This window comes from Panthera leo, chromosome A2, assembly GCF_018350215.1.
Source record: "Panthera leo isolate Ple1 chromosome A2, P.leo_Ple1_pat1.1, whole genome shotgun sequence".
NCBI classification, from domain to species: Eukaryota; Metazoa; Chordata; class Mammalia; order Carnivora; family Felidae; genus Panthera; species Panthera leo.
Window position 1 is genome coordinate 161,459,576 of NC_056680.1, and position 20,898 is coordinate 161,480,473.

The 20,898-nt window shown below is 41.7% G+C and overlaps 1 protein-coding gene and 1 pseudogene across 3 annotated transcripts; both read right to left on the bottom strand.

The window, feature by feature from the left end:
* Window positions 1–636: 636 nt before the first annotated feature.
* LOC122212994 (GTPase IMAP family member 7-like) lies at window positions 637–12,521 on the bottom strand. 3 transcript variants are annotated; one of them, XM_042927052.1, is made up of 3 exons: window positions 9,231–9,287; window positions 8,704–8,797; window positions 637–3,262 (listed from the first exon to the last, which is right to left on the bottom strand). In XM_042927052.1, exon 3 carries the CDS (start codon window positions 3,243–3,245, stop codon window positions 2,310–2,312), a length of 936 nt encoding a protein of 311 aa, XP_042782986.1. In that variant the 5' UTR covers window positions 3,246–3,262; window positions 8,704–8,797; window positions 9,231–9,287; the 3' UTR covers window positions 637–2,309. The 3 variants fall into 3 exon arrangements, with proteins under 3 accessions (XP_042782986.1, XP_042782985.1, XP_042782984.1); XM_042927051.1 differs by lacking the exons at window positions 8,704–8,797; window positions 9,231–9,287 and adding an exon at window positions 12,293–12,521; XM_042927050.1 differs by lacking the exon at window positions 8,704–8,797 and having other exon boundaries at window positions 638–3,262; window positions 9,231–9,323.
* Window positions 12,522–18,983: 6,462 nt separating this feature from the next.
* LOC122213244 lies at window positions 18,984–19,997 on the bottom strand (annotated as a pseudogene).
* Window positions 19,998–20,898: the final 901 nt, after the last annotated feature.

Here is a 20,898-nt window from a genome sequence, read left to right on the forward strand (position 1 = left end):
TCCTCAGTTCTTCCTCTATAAATCCTAGTGTAAATTCCCCATCATGAGTCGTGACTATCACATATTTCAACAACAGAGATCATGCACACATTAAACGCTGGAAATTCCACAGTCTTCACCACTGAAATAGAACCACATTCAGAGAAAACTGGAATATAAAATACGGTAAGAGAAGTGAGTGAGCAATATTTCGATTGTCAAGTGAAGAGATAATGATTTATTTGATTTACTCGTTTTTTCTCTGGTTATCTCTTACCTTCTGAAATGGAATCTAAGGTTGGGAGAAAAGAAATCAGCTTACATAAGCTGCACATTCAAGTGGCCTGAACACAGGTTAATTGTATTAAGAATGCTTCTACATATCTCTGGGGGAAAATATCTTTTAAACGGTTCTGAAATGAAAAAGGACAGGGTGCGAATACTTTGCTCTCTAATCATACTAGAGTCACTTACAAGGAAGTAGTTTTGAACATAAGAAGTGCATGATGGCAGAGAGTACTTTGGTCTCACTTTGTCATTTGACACATGTTTTCTCATGAGAGGATTTTTTCTTCCGTGTTTTTACTGCATTCTGAATACTTATGATGAATCTTAAAATGAGCGGGTATTTAGAATCTTAAATTTTCCAGACTTAATCTCTAATCCGTCTCCCGAAAAGTCACTGATATGGTAAATACTCTCAGTCATGTTCACAGACAAAACAAAGGACAAATAAAAATTCTAATAATTTGGATTTGGGATGGCTGCAATCCTTGTGAGTGACTGAGAGTCACCCATCTAACTTTGAAGTTTCTCTATTATTTTAGCAAGACAGAACCTTTCATCTACTTACTGCAAATGTCACAGCAGGGAAGGGTAAGGAGAGATTTTTCTGGTGTCAGGAAACGAGCACTAGAGGGAATGAAAAACCATCAACAACAATAAAGATGCTCTGAAAGAGAACTGGGTACCATAAGATTTTTCAATCAGATTCTCACAGGAAAAAGATAGTCTGCTCTCATTAGGTACTTGGAGAAAGTTTAGAGAAGGGGCCTCTTACACACTGTGGACACAGGGAATTTGGAAACCACAGGGACGTTGATAGTATTGATAAGAAAATTGAGTCCCACCTGAAGGGGTGAACAAAGACTGGAATGCAGAAAAAGAGTTGGGTAGAAAGGCCACCAAGAGAGGAGCTGTGACCTTTGGCGTAGGGTTGCAGTTAGTCAGAGATGGCCCTGCAGAGATAGAGGTGGGGGAATGGACACCCCAGCCTTGCTTTTCTACTTCCACAGGGCCTATGACTTGGACTTCCCATTGGCCAGCCAGGCAGAAGTCAGAGAGCAAGAGATCCCACCAATGTAGTGCAACTAGATCAGCCTCAGGGGGCAAAGAGCTAGGGTGAAGTGTGATTCTGCAGAGGCAAATGAAGACTATGTGGCCCAGATGGGATTTTTCAGATACAAGTGGAGACATTTTAAGTTAGGATGGTCCCTAAAAAAGAAAAGAGAGAAACACAATAAGAGAATCCTGTGACTTTCAGATCTTCATGAACCACAGAACAATCTTTCCAGAGAAACCCGATACCTCCCTAACATACTACTTGTGGCCATGCGGTGCAACGACGCATGTGACCAGTGGTTCAGACACTTAACATGTGCAGGATTTCTGATTTGAATTTTCCTGAGTCTTTGAACTCTATATGCCATTGCCTGATTATGCCAACTTTGTGTGAAGAGGGACAGGTGGCAAGGGAGGGAGCGGTGGGGACTGAGAGCTGGGAAGAGGTTTCATTCTGGTTAGTTCTCGCTGCATAACAAACCATTCTGAAGCTCAGTGGTTAAAAACAAAAGCTATCATTTATTTGTTCTCATAAAGCTGCAATTTGGGCAGGACTCAGCGGGAATGAATCATCTTTGCTTTCTGCAACTTCGTCTGAGATGGCGGGGCAGCCGGAGGGCCCGCTTCTGTGTTGCCTCACTTGCATGGCGGGCAAGTTGGTCTGAGTCATAAATGAAAGGTGAGCTGGGAAGTGGGCCAGTGACTTCAGGCCCTCTGCATGGGGGCCTCTCAAGAGGCAGCCTGGGCTTCCTCACAACATGACAGTCAAGTTCCAAGGGCAAGAACCCCAACAGGGCAAGGAAGCATTGTCCACATGTAACCTTAGAGTCACAAGGTGTTGCTTCAACCATCTGCTATTAATTGAAATGGTCCCAGATCTGCCCAGTTCCAAGGTAGAGGACACAGGCCCCACAACTCAGTGGCAGGAGTAACAGGGTCAGGTTATAGGAAGAATGAGTAGAAGCTACTGTCACAGCTATCTATGGAAACTACAATCTACCACTATGGCAAATCATCGTAAATTCAAAAGAAAAAATGAAATGGTCTTTACTACCAGAACATATGCCATATTTGTGAAGCACCCTCATAATCCCATTTGAACCATCTCTAAATAATCCCATCTCAGCTTCTTTCCTGATGTTTTTTATTTGTTCAGCATACTTCATCTTTAGCCATTTTATTTTTTCCTCCCGTTCTTCCTGTGATTTATGAGCATATTCCTTTTCTACTAGTTTAATTTCATTATTTAATTGATCGGTGTAGATCTTCTTCAGGTCTTCTTCCCGTTGCTTCAGCCTCTTCTCCGTGTCCTCGTAAATGGCATCGGTAAAGTAAGCCCCTCCATTGCTCTGCACCATCTTCTCTATCAGCTCCACCAGCTCCTGCACTTGAGCTTCCTTCTCGGCCTCTGAGGCTCTGTTGTTGAAGGCACAGTAGCGGTTCCCACACTCGCTGATGATGTTTCTTAGCTTCACATCTGAATGTGCCAAGAAGTGACTCAGGCTCTTCTCCTCCAAGTTTTCTTTGTGAGTGAACAACACGATCATGTGCTTCAACGCTGGCTTCCCAAAGGCAGCCTTGATCAATGCCACGGTCTTCTGCTCTTCATCCGTGTAGCGGCCCACCTGGAGGACCAAGACGATGGCGTGGGGCCCAGGACAGGAGTAGAGGACACACCGGCTGAATTCCCCACATGTGGTATCCAGCATCTCCTTGTTGTCAAAGAGCCCTGGGGTGTCAACAACAACAAGTTTCCTCCCCTTCCATTCCTTGGATGCTTTTTGACACTTGGGAGTGACAGCATGGGGAGCAATTTTAGACTCAAAGACTCTACTCCCCAGGATGGTGTTGGCCGTTGCGCTCTTCCCACTTCCAGTTTTCCCCACCAGAATAATCCTCAGAGTGTTGTCCTGAGGGTCGGCCATTTCACTACCAGGAGTCTCTGTGGTGTAAAGCAAAGGAAGGAGAAGAAAAAGAGTCAAAGAAGGTAAATGGAAACCATCACCTCGCTCCTATGACCTATGTGTTCCTCCATGAAATCCTGCAGTAGTCTACTATCCATGTTGGTCCCATAAAGACAGAAAGATGAGACAATTCAATCACCATGGAAAAACAACAAAGTAGTTAAACAGTTCCCCTACAAAAGAGTACCAGGTCCACATGGTTTCATGGGGATCTCACTTAACCTTTCTTAAACTATTCCTGATGACTTAAAACAGAAGGAAATCTTTCCAGTTCTTTCTATGACATAAGTATGATATTGATCCCAAAAGCCAACAAAGATTTCACCAATAAATAAAGCTACAGACATGTCTCATTTGTGAATACTAATGCCAAAATCCCAAATAAATTGTCAGACCCTAAAAAGTAATACCCCACAATTAAAGGTGATTTATTTCAGAAATACTAGGGTGGTTCAATATGAGAAAATGGATTCTTAAAACACATTCCATTTAGTAGATTTAAGAAGAAAAATACCTTGATGCAGAACAGACATTTGCCCAAATTCAACACTGTTTTAATAGATACTTCTTTAATGTGATTTTATAGAAATATAAATTTTAAAAAATTTGTCACCAATTTTTTCTCTGCAGCTAAATAGTTGACTATAAATTTCATTTGGATGAATGAAGAAAGGAAATTAGCCTGTACAGTCAAAAAAGAGAAGAACGATGAGGGAGGGCCAGCTCTACCAGATAGTAAAATATTTTAGCCCCTATAATTAAGGCAATAGGACGTGTGTGTAAACAGAGACAGATCAGAAAACAAAAACAGACAATTCAGAAATAGACCAAATTGGTCGACTATATTCATGAGTATCCAGTTCAATTGTATCATGTTACATTTATCGTCCATAAGGCAGCATCTCACAGCAACGGGAGAAAGGTGGACTAATAACCAGCATTGGGATAACTACAAAACCACACAGAAAAAGACAAAACTGCACCCACATCTTCATGCCATTCACATGCTAAATACGTTAGAAATGTAAACACTAAAAATCAATCCACATAAATACTAGAAGAAACTCAGACATATCCTTTGTAACCTAGGGGCAGGGCAACCCTTTCTAAGATTTGAAAGATTGTAAGGAAAAGGATTCATACATCTGACTAGGTAAAGATCCAAAAGACAATGGGAGACAAGGAACACCACAGACAATTAAAATACGAATGTCAGACTATATCAAAGAGGGTTAATTCTCCTCTTATACAAAGAATACCTAAAAATAGAGAGACAAATATCCAACAGCTTGATAGAAAATGGAGCAAGAGATATGAATAAACAGTTCAAAGAAAAAAAAGAAATGTCAATGCTCCTCAACTATGTAAAAATATATGAACACTCACGTAAAGTAGAGAAAAATAAATCCAACATAGGAAAAGAAAAAAACTAAATATAACAAATTAAAATTACACTGAGATACTATTTCTCCACTTATGGATTTGGGAAAAATCGAAAAATTTGCTGGTATAATCTATCAATAAAAGTTTAGAGGAAACAAGTTCTCTTCTCCGTGGCTAATGAGAATAGAAAAACAGTCTAAAACCTTCAGAAGAGAAATTAGCAATATCATATAAATTACATATACATTTATTCTTGGATTGTGAGTCCAGTTTAGGATTTATGCCTGTAGTGGTCAAGGGCAGATCACCCCTAAACCTGCAACTTTGGCATACTGACTATTTCAGATAAAAGTACCTTAAGATACAGCCTGTGTGGGAAGATTACTAAGACCCTAGTCTGTCCCCCTGCAAGCAGGAAACAAATCTCCCGTGTAAAAGGTGCCCTTCCTGTCCCAGGAGGTAAAGAGACACTCTCATGACCAGGGATGGGAGATTTAGAGCCAAGAAGACTGTATAAACAGCCCACTACTTTCTACTAATTTACTACGCCAGCCCAAAGTCTCTTTAGAATTCCTCCCTAACAGATGCTCCCAAAGTTAAGTTTTCCTTGTCTTGTCAATCCCTCACAGATCCATCATCTCTTTGCCTAAAAAGTATAAAAACTGCCTACCTTGGTCATTTCTCTTGGTTTTAGTTTCATTACTGAGCATCTGTGCACACTGCTTTTTTTTTTCTCTTATTAATCTGCCTCAAGTGAATGTAATTCGTAGGGCAGCTGGAAGACCTTGAAGGGTAGAGGAAGAAGTTCCCCTTCCTTATGTCCCAGAGCTACACTGACAAAAACATAGGAAAAGATTAGGCATATGTTTATTCTCTGCGTCACTATTTGTAATAATTAAAGACCAGAATCTACCAAATGCCCACTAGTAGAGGTCTGATTGAATGAACCAAGGTACATACACACAGCGATGTATTATCCAAATGTAGAAAGGTATAAGAAATACCTCTCTATGCTGTGATTCAGAGATCTCCAGGATATTTCATAAAGCAAAAAAATAAAAGGCAAAGTGAAGAAAATAACATTTACTTTACTGTCATTTCTCTAGTGGGGAGGAACATGAACTGCAGGTACAAAATACAACATATATTTCATGCACATGAAAAAGCAATGGCAGATCATCTGAACCATCACCAAAGAAGTTACTAACAGAGGGATGGGAGGAATAAGGCGGGGGACAGGGTAGAGGCTGGGAACTACTTTGAGTATACTTAGATTTCATAGATTTGTCTTGAAAGCATGTATTTCCATCTTTTAGAGAGTTTGAATTACAGCTCTTTTCCTTTATGAAAGACCTACATGTGTACCTGCTGTTGCTGGCTGACATAAATTCAAAGAGGATTTTTCATTTGTACAAAAAAAAAGCTGAACACGAATACAGTGTTCCGCATTTGTTTCACAGCCAGTTGAGCTAACAGAGAGGCCGAGTGGGCCGTTGTCCACGCCAGCTGCCAATCACCTTCCCCGGGAACCTCACACAGGGGTTCACCATCCATCCACCAGAACTGTGAGCCAGATGAGCACGTGGGCTTTCTCTCAATTGAATTTGTGCATCTGTTAACAAGTTGTGTCTAAAAGTATCAGAAACACATAAGGGAGGTTATTTGGGGGAGATCTGGGAATGCGCACCCTTTTTCCATGTACATTGATGGTAATTGCTTCTCTCCTTTATGTCATTTTGTTTCATAAAAGATTTCATAGGAACATTCTGCTTGTGGATAGTGAAGAACATCTGTAAATAGCTTACATAATTATACAACAAAAACTATATTTTCAGATAACTAGTAAAAATCAAAAGCAAATGCAATACATAGTATTTGGTGTAATAGACAAACCACACAAAGAATTGGTCCAAGAAACTTGAAAATGCAGTTGCTTCATTGGCTATTGTCCTAATGGGATAGAGTGTAAGGCCAAATAGGGGGAAAAAACGTCAAGAAAATCTTAAATTGTTTTCAGGAATCCTGTCCTATTCTTAGCTTTTTGTGCACATGTGTAGTTTTGAAGCCCAAGGACAAGCCCAGTGGCAATGAACACTCTTAGTGCCCATACTGTGCCCTTCAAATGCCATTTCCCACCAAACATTAAGAATCTTAGGAGAACGTACCGATTCCAGATCTGGGCCAAGAAACATGCAAGTGGATCCTAGACTATCTAGTCATACTAGTAATCGAGGATTCTATCAAAAACTATTCAGACCGTGGGATGCCTGGCTAGCTCTGTCAATACAGCATGCATCTCTTGATCCCACGTTCATGAGTTCTAGCCCCACATTGGGTGCAGAGATCACTTTCAAAACAAATGTTTGAGGGGAGCCTGGGTGGCTCAGTTGGTTAAGCAGCTGACTTCGGCTTAGGTCATGATGTCACAGTTCGTGAGTTCGAGCCCCACGTCGGGCTCTGTGCTGACAGCTCAGAGCCTGGACCCTGTTTCAGATCCTGTGTCTCCCTCTCTCTGAGCCTCCCTTGTTCATGCTCGGTCTCTCTCTGTCTCAAAAATAAATAAGTGTTAAAAAAAATTAAAAAAAAAATGTTTGGATCTTACCGAAAGGACTACAGGGCCAACTTGAAGAGGCAAGATGGACAGAGATGGGGTAATTTGAGTATCAATGAGAATAATAATTTCAATGGATTAAAATTCATCAAATATGTTGAAGTTCATGAATTCATAACAATACCAACATTCCGAAAGAAGTGAAGTGTTCTCTTTGGGGTATGCTAGGAAATGAAGTCATCGGTCTGAACATGGACAAAAAAGAATCAAGCATTCCTTTTGTCTTATTAACTACACCTTATGGAAATGAAAGTATGATTCAGGGGAACTTTCTTTTTAAAGGATTATGCCATCCAATCAATGAAGAAAGAATGATAGAATTATAATATTATAATTTGCCACCATTAATGAAACAAAGTTAGTCTAGGCTATCATTACTGTCTGCTACATTACAGAAAGAGACAGAAGAATATATAAGGTGCCTTCTCATGGACGTTTACAACTGCACCTATGAAATATTGCCACCCAAATAACCAGGCAAGCCTTCATATGATCAAGCCTCTCCTTAAATTTAAACTTATACAAAACACGGAAACTGGAAGAACATGTCATATGACGTCTTGAGAATTTAATGAGCAAAAAGTACACTGTCAATTCTCTTGGAAAAAGGACCAACCATTTCTTAACCAAAAACATTTTACAAAAAGAAACTGGAAGGTGAAAACTTATTTATCAAATTAAACTTAAGAGATATGAAAGAATCGAAATTTATGAACCGTATTTGGAGCTGATTTCAGTTTTAAATTCTAGGAGACGATCTGGGAATTGGACTACACCTGGTAATTTTTTTAAAATTCTAATTGCTTTTTGAACTCTGATTATGGTATATTTTAATGACCTTTATCTTCCAGACATACATATGTAAATGATTACTGATGAAGTGATAAAATTTTTAGTATTCTACTAAATTAATAGTTTTTAGTATTCTAATGTTTAAAGTTTATGTATGTATGTATGTACGTATGTATGTATTTAATCTCTACACCCAGCATGAGGCTCAAACTCACAACCCTGAGATCAAGAGTCCCATGCTCTTCCCACTGAGCCAGATAGGCGCCGCCACTCTAATTTTTGAAATGAGGAGATTGATGTGGCTCAGAAATGCTGAGAAAGTTGCCCAAGGTCACTGCGCTAATGGGCTTTGGGCAGAGAAGGGATCCAATGCAAATTATGTCTACCGTACCCTCATGCATAACCCTTGCACACTCTGGTCTCTTCTTGGTTCCTTCTCAGGCCCTTGATTCTACATTTCTCTTTACATTGGATCAGAAATAGATCATGGGAGGCCAGGAGAGGTAGATCACTCTCTGTCCAGAAACATGAACTGGTAGCAACCCTGGAATTAGGGAAGGCAACCAAAGGGCTTCACACACATTTGTTTTCTACAGAATAGTTCATTCTCTCCCCATGGCACCCCTTCCTTACCTCCTCTGTTACACTGTCGATCACACCATTTCTCTCTTACATGTTGGAAAGGACACAGCCAGCTGAATTCTAGACTTCTTGTCCCATTTGTGACCTGGGTATCCCGGGGAATTTGATAAAACCACACACACACCATCTGGGATTCAGATTTTCTTTCAGGAAAAAAGAGGGATTGGGACAGACTGGTCTCTAAATTGCCTTCCAGCTCTAAAGACCTGCCTTGAGGGCACTAGTTTCCCACTAAGGGAAATGGATGGGGTGTCAGGCACCACTCACTCTGTCATGACAGCAACTGATGGAAGATATGCTGTTCAGCAAGTTTGTCCTGTTAAATAGGAGACAGGTGGACATAGGCCACTCTCTTTCCTTAGCCCCACCCTACCTTCTACTGAGACTCCTGTGGCAACATCCTCATTGCTGGGCTGCTGGTACAGTACCTGCTCCCTTCTAGGAGCAGAACCCACACCCATGCACACCCCTATTTCCAGCTGCCCCTCATGGCTCCATTGCTCTCAGGCCAGGCTCACCTTCTTTTGAAGGAGCTGAGTTCCCCATTGTTCTCCAAAGAATCTGTTTGAGCTGCTGCTTTTGCTTTCACTGTGAGGAAAATGTGTTTCACCCTTTAAACCTCTGAGGCAGGAAGCTCAGATTGGGTGGAGCTAGTGAAGGAACTATTTGGCTTTAAAGAGACAGAAATATTGCCCCATACTTGGAGGAGTGCTTGAGTTTTACCAAGGTGTAAGCTTTTTCTCCATGTGCCTGCACTCACACCAAATTTTCCAAACCTATATTTGTTGTTTGGGGTTATACTGGTGGATCCCAAAGGCCCTTATTACATGACACAAATCATGCACACAGAGCCAGGCATGGTGTTGGGTCATCTTCCCTGCATGGAGTGGGTGACTCTGGCGTGATTCTAGGAAGAAGAAACTCAAATAGGTGGCTAGATGTGTCCAAATTTAGAGCCTGAGATACTTCCCAGTGATTCTATCATATGGGTTTTCATGATAGTCTTTCATGAAGGTCTCAAGTTACTCATTAAAAATTTACCAGCCTTGAGGTACAAAGCCAAGAGTCTAAACCATTGGGAGCCAAGAGAAAAAAAAGGAAGATGTGGCCTGGAAAAAGTCTTCCAATGACCATACACCTTCTCTAGTTTTCTTCATATGGTTCTTTCAAGCCCTAAAATATGCATGACCTGACAACAAAAGATGCACCCAGGGTGGAGATCAAACTTTCCCCTACAACCTTCCTACTTTCCTCTACCCCAGACCCAGGCACTGGTAGATTTTCCCAGATTTAGCCAGTGCACCCATTCCAACCTGCTCTGGAAACTTTGAGATGATAGGCAGATGGTCAAACCTCTCATGGTTGACCAGCTGTTCCAATTGTCTCCTGCATCATCATAAAATTATAATGTTTTTGATTATATATTTTTGTTCACTACATTGAGACATGGGATTACTTGATGCTCACACTTGAAGGTGGGTACTAAGAGAACTAAATGTGGCAGGAAGTAGTGGCCAATGGGGAGGCAACCCATGGAGGGAAGCAGCTAGATTTGGAAATTATTGTATTAATACTATATTATTGGTCCATATCATTAGACCAGTTATTGGTGCTAATGACTTGGAGGGCCCCAGGTAACTGTTTTCCAACTTGCAATAAAGACAGAGACCGGGCGGGACCAGCTATGTAATTTGCAAAGTCTGGCACAAAAGGAATATGCCAGGCCCTTTGTCAAAAACAAACAAAAAAAATTAAGAATTTCAAGATGACATCAATAGAACAGTAAACCCTTCTAAGTACAGGGCCCTGTGCAACCGCACAGGTCACATACCCATGAACTTGGTCTTGATGAGGCTGAATACATAAAAGTCTAGAGGAGAGCTAGAATCATATTTCCTGCTCAAAATATCTCTACCATTTCCTAGTTTCATTTCAAGCTACATATTCCTTGAGTGAAACTTGTCCTTGGATGTTTTCATGGTCAGCTAATTGCTTCTCCAGGTATTATGCTCAGGTATGCTGTTAAGTTCCCTAGAGGGAACAGGAGACTAGTTGACACAGAATCCATGGATGCCACAAGAAATCAGATGTGAGTCTCAAATGGTAACAGCCTTGTGATCATTGGTCAAAAAGGAGCATGTGGCCCCCATCAGTCCCATACTGAGCCCTAAGTTAGGAGTGATCTCCTTCTACAAGATTCTGGATAGAAGCAGTGTAGCCCCATATCTGTCTTGTTCAATTAGCCACGCTCCTGATCATTGAGGGCTTCCTTCCACTTGCACCTATGCTGTGAGCCACAGGACTCTCCACCGCTTGTCTCCAACTGCAACCCCGGAAACAGAACTTTCCACCCAGGATCTTGCTCCTTCCACATAGTCAGAAGCAGAATGATAAATGTGGACAAAGCCACAGCTTCCTTTTTTATGTTTTCCTTTCATTCTTTCCATTTCACACACACACAGAAATGTGGATATAATGAATTTTCAAAAGGTGTGGGGTCATTAAGAGACATTCTTTGAATTCTATAGGAGTCTTCTTGTGGGGCTCAGGGTGTTTTCTGCTGCTCAGATCTAGATAATCTCACAGCTCAACTTATTAAAATAGTGCAGAAATAATAACAGTAGTTTAAAAGAATTGTTCCCCCATTGTCCTGTTTCTTCTACATATCGTCTTTGTAACCTTGGTGGATCCGTCTCCTATTGCCTCCATAACAAATTCCTAAAACATTAGTAGCTTAAAACAATATAAACTTCATCTTCTACAGTTATGGAGGATAAGAGCATGGAATTAGTCTTATGGAGATAAAACCAAGGTCCTGCAGAGCTGGTTCTTTCTGGAGGCTCCAGGAGAGAATCCATCCCTTGCCTCTTACATCTTCTAGAAGCTGCCAGCTGACCTGGGCTTGTGGCCACATCACACCAATCTCTGCTGCCTTCATCACATTGCCTTCTTGCCTCTCCTTAGAAGGACCTTTCTGATTACATCGGGGGCCCACCCAGGTAATCTGGAATAATCTCCCCATCTCAAAGTCATTAACTTAATCACACCTGCAAAGATGCTTATGGAATAAGGTAACATTCACAGGCTCTGGGGATTAGAGTGTGGCCTCTCTGCAACTCACTTTTCTAATCTTTAAAATGGAATACTTACTTCAGACGGTCAAGGTGAAACCAGATAAATTTGTACACATGAAGTGGTACTCAAACCATAGCGATCAATAGGTATTAGTTAGAAGTAGTAATAGAACCTTCTATGCTAGTCTCATAGATTACCCTTCTAAGGCTCACCTACACATCAGAGATGCTGTCTTAATCAGCTTGCACAAACATAATACCACAGCCTGGGAGCAGAAACAACAGGAATTCATTTCTCACAGTTCTGGAGACTGGGCAGCCCAAGCCCAATGTGCCAGCCAACTTGTTTCCCTGGGGAGGGCTCACTTCCTGATTTGTGGATGGCGCCATTTCACTGTGTCCATACATGAAGGAGCGAGGAAGCAACTCTCTGCTATCTCTTCTTACAAGGGCACTAATCCTGTCAAGAGGACCCCAGATTCATGAACTGATGGAAACCCACTTACCTTATCCCCAAATACCATCATGTTGAGGGTTAGGGATTCTGGAGCCTTCTCTCCTGGTGCCAAATAAAACTAGTCACTTCTCCTTTGTAACAATCTCTTTTAAGTGGATATCACTCAAGGTTTCCTGGTTTCTCCCCACTCACTCCACCCCCAAAGGGCACTGCATGAAAAGGAAGACTCAGCACTTCCACAGCCTGTCTACCAGGATAAGGGATCTGGATTATCTATACCCCTGCTCTCACATGTCTTTAATGAAATTGTCTTCTGGCTCCACGGATGTGCAAGAAGAGCTGCCTCTTACACGATAATGGCAGCCATGTCACAAAAGAGATATAGGTGTTAGGTGTGACAGTGCACTTGGGGCTGAATCCCTCAAAGGAAACATTGACCAACCCTCATGAAATAAGGACCATGCCCCCCAAAGAGCCTTTTACTGACTTCCACGATGTTATATTCGGTTATGAACCACAACCATTCAGTCCTGTTCCCAAATAGGTCTCTGCTTCCTCCTAAGGCTTCTCCAAAGATCTGCCAAAAGTGACCACTCAGAATTTGTGTCTTCACCAGAGGGTCACAGTCTTGGAGCTTCAGGGGAAAAACTGTAGGACGTACTCTGAACTACTGTTGCCTCAAAGAGACTCTTCAGAGCAGGTTTCCAAGATGGCAGCACTGACTCAATGCTCAGACTCTGCCAGTGAGCAAAGCCAGGACTACTGGGACTCTCAGTCTGGAAGCATATGTACCTCAGGAAATCAGACGACTGACTCAATATCCAGCAGAGTGAGAAGTAATGACATAGGACTGAGTGAACGGATTCAAGATGTGCCATTGTGGTTATTTGTTTGCAATATTGATGGCATTCTGTTTGATGTTCTACTTGTATGGCTATTTGTGGAAACCTTATTTCTTTCTCCTTAAACAAATTAGTAGACTGTGTATTTGTAAACTCACAACAACCATTTTTAAACACTGCCTCATCTTCACCTACCCTCAAAATTGAGAAACAAATGCTTCTACTGAGTTTCATTCACTTTCATGATGATAGAACCATTTGCATAAGTTTAATAAAAATCTGTCCTCTTGTTGACAGATACCATTGGAAAAATCGATTCTGCAGCAAGGCCATATGTACAGGGTGATATCTGAGAGTGATTGTTGTTTAATCAAAGACCATCAGACCACTGCTAAGGAGCAATTGTTGGTGTTACATGTGGAGCTAATGTCTCCAAAACCTTCATAAGAAAACTAATATGATGTCTGGCTTCCAGGATCCCAATCTCTAGGAGTAAGGAAGTCCAATCCCAGGTAGTACAGAAACCCAGGCAAATTTTGGAGACCTCAGGAAGAAGGAAATTCACTGAGATTTAAGGGTACAGCATGCAAAGTTTACTGGAGAAAGTGTTTGGGCCTTGGTTTCCTACTCCTAGGATAGAAGAATGGCAGGGGCTTTGAAAAGTCTGATTCAAAATTCATATTGAAAATTTCCAAAGGAAGTTTATCCTTTGAAATTGATAGTTGCTTAATATGATTAGGCTCTAGATTTCCCGAGCAAACTCAAGGAGGCTTTTCCAGTTAATTAAGATTCTTGCTGCATCTGTATAAATAATCAGGCCATGCATAGCAAAAACAATCTACTAGGATCAACAATACTTGTTGGAGACTGTTTATGATCACAAAGTAGAGAACGCTATGAAAATGTTGCAACTTAGAAATAGGCAAGAGAGATTACTGGAGTGTTCCATTGTTCGGTGTGGTGCTGTGCTTGATGATCCGCTGTGATATTTTACAACACTTTAAGGACAGAGAGGATTTTCGCACATCTCTGCCTTGGAGATACTCAGCGAATTTTCTGTCTGGTGGAATATCCAACTCAAAAATTACATTTTGCTACTCTCTTGAACACATCAACCCTTGATTTCAAATGAACTTTGTGCTTCTGTTTGTTTGTGTGTTTTTTTGTTTTATTCTTTGCTTATTTGTTTGTTTTTAACTAGGTTTCACACCCAGCATGGAGCCCAAACTCAAGACCCTAAGGTCAAGCCCTGAGCTGAGATCAAGAGTCAGACGCTAAAGTGATTGAGCCACTCAAAGGAACTTTGATGCAATTATACTATCATACTGGTTCTCTAGTCAAGCCATGAGTTGAGCAAAATCTTTGATGTGTTTATACTTGCCCAAGAGGCATGATTTTGCTTTTTTTCAAAACTGCACTCAGACAAGAAAGAGAGGGAGAAATAGCATGATCCAAGCCTTGGAGGTGGAAATAACATTGGACACAGGCAGAGAACAGCTAACAATTTGGAGTACAGGAATCATTACCAGCCTTTACTGAGGGCCTACTGTGTCCCAGGCACTTGCCTCTCCATCATTATCACCTTCGATCCTTACAAAAGTGTAAACAGATATTAATGGGAACAACGATATCTAGAAGAATCTCATTCTTGGAAGAGAAGTTGAGACTGATTATAATGACTGTTGAATACCAGGCCAAGGAATGTGGATTCTAAGCCCTAGACAGTACAAGATTTCCAAGAAGCAGAGACCTAAGAAAACTATCCCAATGGGCTTAACCTGGTAACTGCAACGAGGACTGGAGAGGAAGAGATCAGGGGTACTGTACCCTCACACTGCACACACTGTCCCTCTCTTACCATCCATCCTAGGTTGAATTGTGTCCTCCTAAAGAAGTGCTAACCCATGGTACCTGAGAATGTGACCCTTTTTGGAGCACGGTCTCTGTGATGTCATGTCATGAAGTTAAGGTTGAGCCCTACTCCGATGCCTGGAATCATTTAATTCACAGTGAGGGAAGTTTACACAGAGATACACAGAGAGAACACCATGTGATAAAAGAGGCAGAGATTGAACTGAAGCACCTAGAAGGCAAAGAACAAAGCAGGCCAGCCAGCACCAGAAGCTAAGAAGCAGCAAAGAAGGACCCTTCCCCAGAGACTTCATGGAGAGTATGGCCCTGGGAACGTCTCGGTTTGGCGCTTGTAGCCTGTGCCAGTGAGACAGAAGCCATAACAATGAGAAAGTAATTTTCTGCCCTTTAAGCAACAGTTTGTGGTCATTTGTTACAGCAGCTCCTGGGGGAATTAATATAGATTTTAAAGCCAAGAAGTAGGGTCCTGCTCTGGTAATTACCTAAAATGTAGGAGTCGTTTTCAAATTGAGTAATGCATGGAGGCTCGAAGAATTCTGAGGTACATGATAAAAAGAAAGGCCTAAGAGGATGTCGGTGGTAGGATGAACATCCAGGTCACTTTCTGGTGAGGTCTCAGAGAGAGGTGGGGACCATGCTGCTGGACATTGGAGGGATGATGGCACTTGCTATAAAATGGCAGGGGGCAGGGGCAGGGAGGCAGCGAAAGGGATTGTATGCTTTTTCAATCCCTGATAATATTTATATTATCCAGACTCTAAATTCTGGTTGAAACATTTTGCTTATTTGTCTGAAGCATTTCCTCCTGTTCTTTCTTTTGGAGTGAATTCCTTCATTTCTTGATTTTGGATGAAAAAGAAATAATAAAAAAATAAAGATTAAAATTTAAAAATTTAAAACAACAAATAAAAAATCAAATGAAGGATGCTAGTTCCTAGGTGTGTTCTGGTCTGGTTGTTGAAAGAAACTCGATAGAATAGAGAAAAAAGGGTAAGAAAGGGGGGAAAAGGGAATAAAAAGAAAATGTTTGATTATTAAAAAAACGAATACAATAAAATAGAATAGAGTGAAATGCTGAAAGTAAAATGGAATAAAAAATTTTACAAGAAAGTAGAAAAATACAGTAGATACAATTTGAAGAAAGATATTTTTTATAAAATCAGAAAATAAAAATAAATTTTTTCTCTTTCTATATTCAAGTATAAGAAAAGAAGAAGAAAAAAGAATGAATGGATGGACTAGCGAACAGAATGAAATATGAGTGAAATTATATCCAGTTTCCACTAGAAGTCAAACTATGGAGAAATCTATAGTCTGTAAACTAAGGTGGCGGAGAGACTCATGTTCCTCTAGAGCTTGATTGGCACAGTTGGATAGGGCTTGGTGTGACGACTCCGTTTACACTAGATGGCACTGCTTAGATTACTGGGGTAGATCACTGTGGCGCCTGTATCCATGAATGCACATGGGTGGGAGAGGTGTAAATGGTATCACCTACCTACCCAGTCTCTAGCATCAGAACTCTGTGCTCTCACTGACTGGCAATCATGCACCCCTCCTTTGTCCCTGGCTTCTGTCCACTCCCTGCCTCTACACTATCCAGAACCAAGTCAACAGCCTGCCAGGTGGTACCTCCCTTCTGAATTTTATCTCAGATGAGGCTGTGATTCCAAACCCCTCATTTCTGAGGGCCCTGTGGCTTGGACATACTCTGACCCCTCAGGGAGTGTCTTGCCAAGACTTGCTTGGGTGCTGGCTGCCCTTGCCCCCAGGAAAATTTGCATGACCATGTTGCTGCTGAAGCCCAGAGACTATGGCCAGGTGCCAACATTCCCAGAAAAAATTCACTCAATCTTGTAGCAGCAGCATGTAAGAGATTATGGTAAATCACACCACACATCTGGCATCAGGTTTCACTGCTTCCTAACACCCTTGCTCAACACCAGCAAATGGCTGTTCTCTAGGGTCTGCTGGGACCTTTGCCTGTGGGGAAGCTGCATAGCCTCTACCAAATGTCATCTTATCTGGGGAACCACATCTCCCCATGTGGCCAGAGACCCCTCACCCTTGGACCTTGCTGTCTATTCCTGGGGATTTGCCCTTCCCACCAGAACACCACCAGGCATTGAGCTGTATAACTTCAAACTCTGTGCTCCCATGTTTATAGAGTGGCATTGAACTTTCTTCTTTCTCCTTTCTCTCTTTCTTGTTCAGTCCCTTATGTGTGTTTCCACTCTTTCTCTTTCTCTCCAGCTGCTTTCAGGAAGAATTTTTTCCTGTACTCTGCCCCCTGTCTCAATCCTCTTTCCACAAGCAAAAATAGTTCCCTAACATCTGAGCCTTCTCTCTCCACCAGTTCACCTCTCCATGCTGCATACCTGTGAAGTTCTGTGGCTCAAGTTATGAAGATTGTTGTGTTAATCCTCAGATACATTTTCTAGGTGTAAAAATGCTTTGGTGCTGATCTAGTTGAACTTCCGGGATGACAGAAGCAGAAAACTTCCAAAACTCTGCCATCTTGGCCCCTTCTCCTAAGTGACTATTTCTAAAAGGATTGTGAGCTTCTTGGTGTTGTGCTTCTCTAATGCTTGAGATTAATTAAAAGTTCAGTCTACACCAGGACTTCTTGGTAGAACATGGAAATGTGCTTTGGGAAACCTTAGAATGGATAATGTGAAAAGTACCCAGGAGAAAAGTAGAAAAGGGGTAGAGACACCTCTTATTGTTATACATATATTAAAGACAATTTTTGTTCCAGGAAAACCAGAAAGGTCTCTGAAGCCTTGGTTACACATAATATCTATCAGTGAATAATTAATGAATCCAAGGAAAAAGCAGTGTTTAACTGGCAGGGGGTTGAGAATTTGGCTGGGAATTTCCAAGGAAAAGGAGGAGAGATGTGCTGAGGATAAACCAAAACTAGCTCCAAAATCATCTCGAACTTTTACCAAAAAGTAAAACTCAGTGTTCTTAGAAGAAATAACAAAGGGGGTCACCCGAGTGGCTCAGTCCATTGAGCATCTGACTCTTGGTTTCGGCTCAGGTCATGATCTCACAGTTCATAGGTTTGAGCCCTGCATCGGGTTCTGCACTGATGTGTGGAGTCTGCTTGGGATTCTTTCTCTCTCTGCCTCTCCCCTGTTCATGCTCTCTCTCTCTCTTACTCTCAAAGTAAATAATTAACTAATTTTAAATTAAGTAATAAAAAAACAGGAAAGTTATTTCCAAGAAAAAGTGGACTCCAATCTTATAGAAATATGAGAGAAGAGAAGATTTTTATTTTAATAACAAGCAAACAATTCAACTGCGAGGCGGTGTAAGTAATGAAAGTCTGAGGTGATGGAGGTGAAGTGGCAACAGTTAGTTTCACATGAAAAGAAGAGAACTGGTTATTCACAAATATATTGCATTGAGGTCAGTCAAAGAGTTGCTATCATACATCTGAATACAGCAAACAGTTGTTCTCTTCTGTGTTGAATCTCCGTCTTTCAACTGCTCTTTCTGGCATTTCACTTAGTTGAGTTCTTAGAGGTCTATTTTCCAAAAAACTCTTTGTCCTTCAGTAGGCAGCTGATAAGGAACAATTTGAATGCTTCTGTAAAACTCTTACTACATAAATGTCCATTCATCTGGAAAGAATTCTATAAACATCTCCACCGATAGATTACCCAACACGAAGAACAAATCTTTCTAACAAATCATAGGGGGAAGGTGATCACTGTGTCCTAAAGGAAAAATAAGTGAGTAGAAGCAACAGAGGGAGAAGATCCACCAATCTAGAAAGAAACCAGATTTTTCTCGGGATAAATAGACAAAGTTTGGGGCCACCTTTATACCTTCTACTCTGGAGTTCCACAAATTGAGAATTCGTCCCTCCCCTGTTAAGTCAATCAAACATCTACCAATCTCCAACACTGAATCTGATTATACCCCTTAGTCCTGAGAGTCTGAGAGACAGAAGCGAGAGTGCTCCAAGGTTGGTGAATGAGTTCAGGGGTGCGGGGGCTGGGTGGGGGGTGGCAGACAGTGGGCAGGGCCAGCGGGAAATATGCAGGAAATAGGGAGATCTTTTCATTCAGGTAAATCTTACATAAACAGGTGAGAGAAAACAGGAAAAACTATCTGCAGTGCTTCCATGATCAATTCAAGGTTCCTGCAATGAGTCTCACCTTCATATCTGGCGTTCTGCTGCTTTAGGGCATAGAAAGCCTCTTTCCCTGCCAATTCTCTCCATTTGTTCCTTTCATTTCTGCCGCTCCAGTTTATCCTCCAGCTTCCTGATTTTTTCTCCAAACTCCTCTCTTACCTGCACTCTCTGTCTCTCTAGCTGTGCTCCATAAAATTCTTGCATCTCTTGGATTTGTTTCTGAATCTCCTCTTTGGCCTTTTGGTACATCTTCTTAGTGTAGCATCGTCCTTCATTCTACGCCACAATGCGCTAGACCAGGGCCAGGAGCTGGCTTCTCTGGGCCTCCTGCTCAGCTCCTGTCGCACCATTCTTGTACACGCAGTAGTGATCACGGAACTAGCCCTCCAGCCCTCAGATGCCTTCGGGTGCTTCCTCTAAGTGATCATGGAAATTGATGCCATCCAAGTCATCTTTCCGGGTGAATAAGAGAATCATGTATCTCCTAGCTCTGAGTCCAAATATTTACTGGATCTTTTCCATGGCGTTGTGCTCTTCCTGCATGTACGGGACCAGCTGTCCCATCAGGGGCAGGGTGTGAGGTCCTGGGGAGATCAGGAAGATGTAGCGAGTAAACTCTTTGCAGGTGTCAGCATCCTGTGCCTCGGTGTCAAAAATGCCTGGTGTATCCACGACTCAATTTCTCTTACCTGCCATCTGCTGCTCCCTTTCTTACAGGTCTTGGTGGCATATGTTGTGGCAGTGCTAGAAGGAAACACTTTCTCTCCAAGGGTGCTGTTGCCCATGGCACTTTTCCCTGCTCCGATCTTACCCACTAAGATGAGTCTCAACTGTGAATCTCTGCCATCTTGGTTTCTAAGCCCTGGGACATCAGGAAACAAAAGCCACAGCATTAGGAGGTAATCCCACTGCTTCCTCTCTACAGCCTCCCATTTCCCCTCACACACAACCCTCCTCTGTTGCCCCAGGGTCCCCTCCCATAAGTGACGGCTGCATTCCCAGGAACTCTATAGAAGACCCTTTTGGAGAAACCTATTCAAAGTCTATAGGAAGCCTGAAGTTCTCTTGCAATACTTGGGGAATGCCCAAGTACTTTCCAGGATTTCCTGGAGCTTCTTACTATTACTTTTTGTACCTAAGTAGCCCACAGAAGAGGAAACAAAATATTGTAGTTTACAAAGAGAATTCTGAGCTGCTGCTGCTGCTGGTAGCTATTCCTCATAAGAGCAATGCAGCAAGTAACACAAAATCTGTCTTTGGGGCATCTCAGTAGGAGATTCCCTTCCCCCATTTATATTCAGAATGGAACTTTTCTTCTCCCATTAAGAAGCCAGCTAGGCAGGTTACACAAGCCAACTCATCCTTGTAGGGTACAAAAGGGTACAAAGGGGTACAAAAGGCTACAAAAGGGTACAAAAGCGATCTGTGTGGAAAGACCAAGTGTCTTTTTCTATTTCGTGTGTGCAACCATCCTGTCAGGGGTTGTGACATGAGAGAGAACAATATAATTTAACTTTAAAGTTTAAAAGCTTAGCCTAGAATCCAGTGAAGTTTTTATATTCTAAAATAAGACATTACAGAATTATAGTCATAAATTACTGACATTTCTCCAAAGTTATTATAAAATCCCTTGATACTAAAAAAAATGAAAGAAAAAGAGTACCTGGGTGGCTCAATTGATTGAGTGTTGGACTCTTGATATTCGCTCTGGTCATGATCCCAGAGTCGTGGGATTGAGTCCCACATAGGCTACACGCTGAGCATGGAGTCTCCTTAAGATTCTCTCTCTCTCCC

Bases quoted from the DNA above. Each gene is read 5' to 3' on its own strand.
- LOC122212994 (XM_042927050.1), bottom strand. From the start codon at position 9,258: ATGGGGAACTCAGCTCCTTCAAAAGAAG. The intron at 3,263-9,230 runs GTGAGCCTGGCC...TTTACACCACAG, and splicing joins CTCAGCTCCTTCAAAAGAAG to AGACTCCTGGTAGTGAAATG.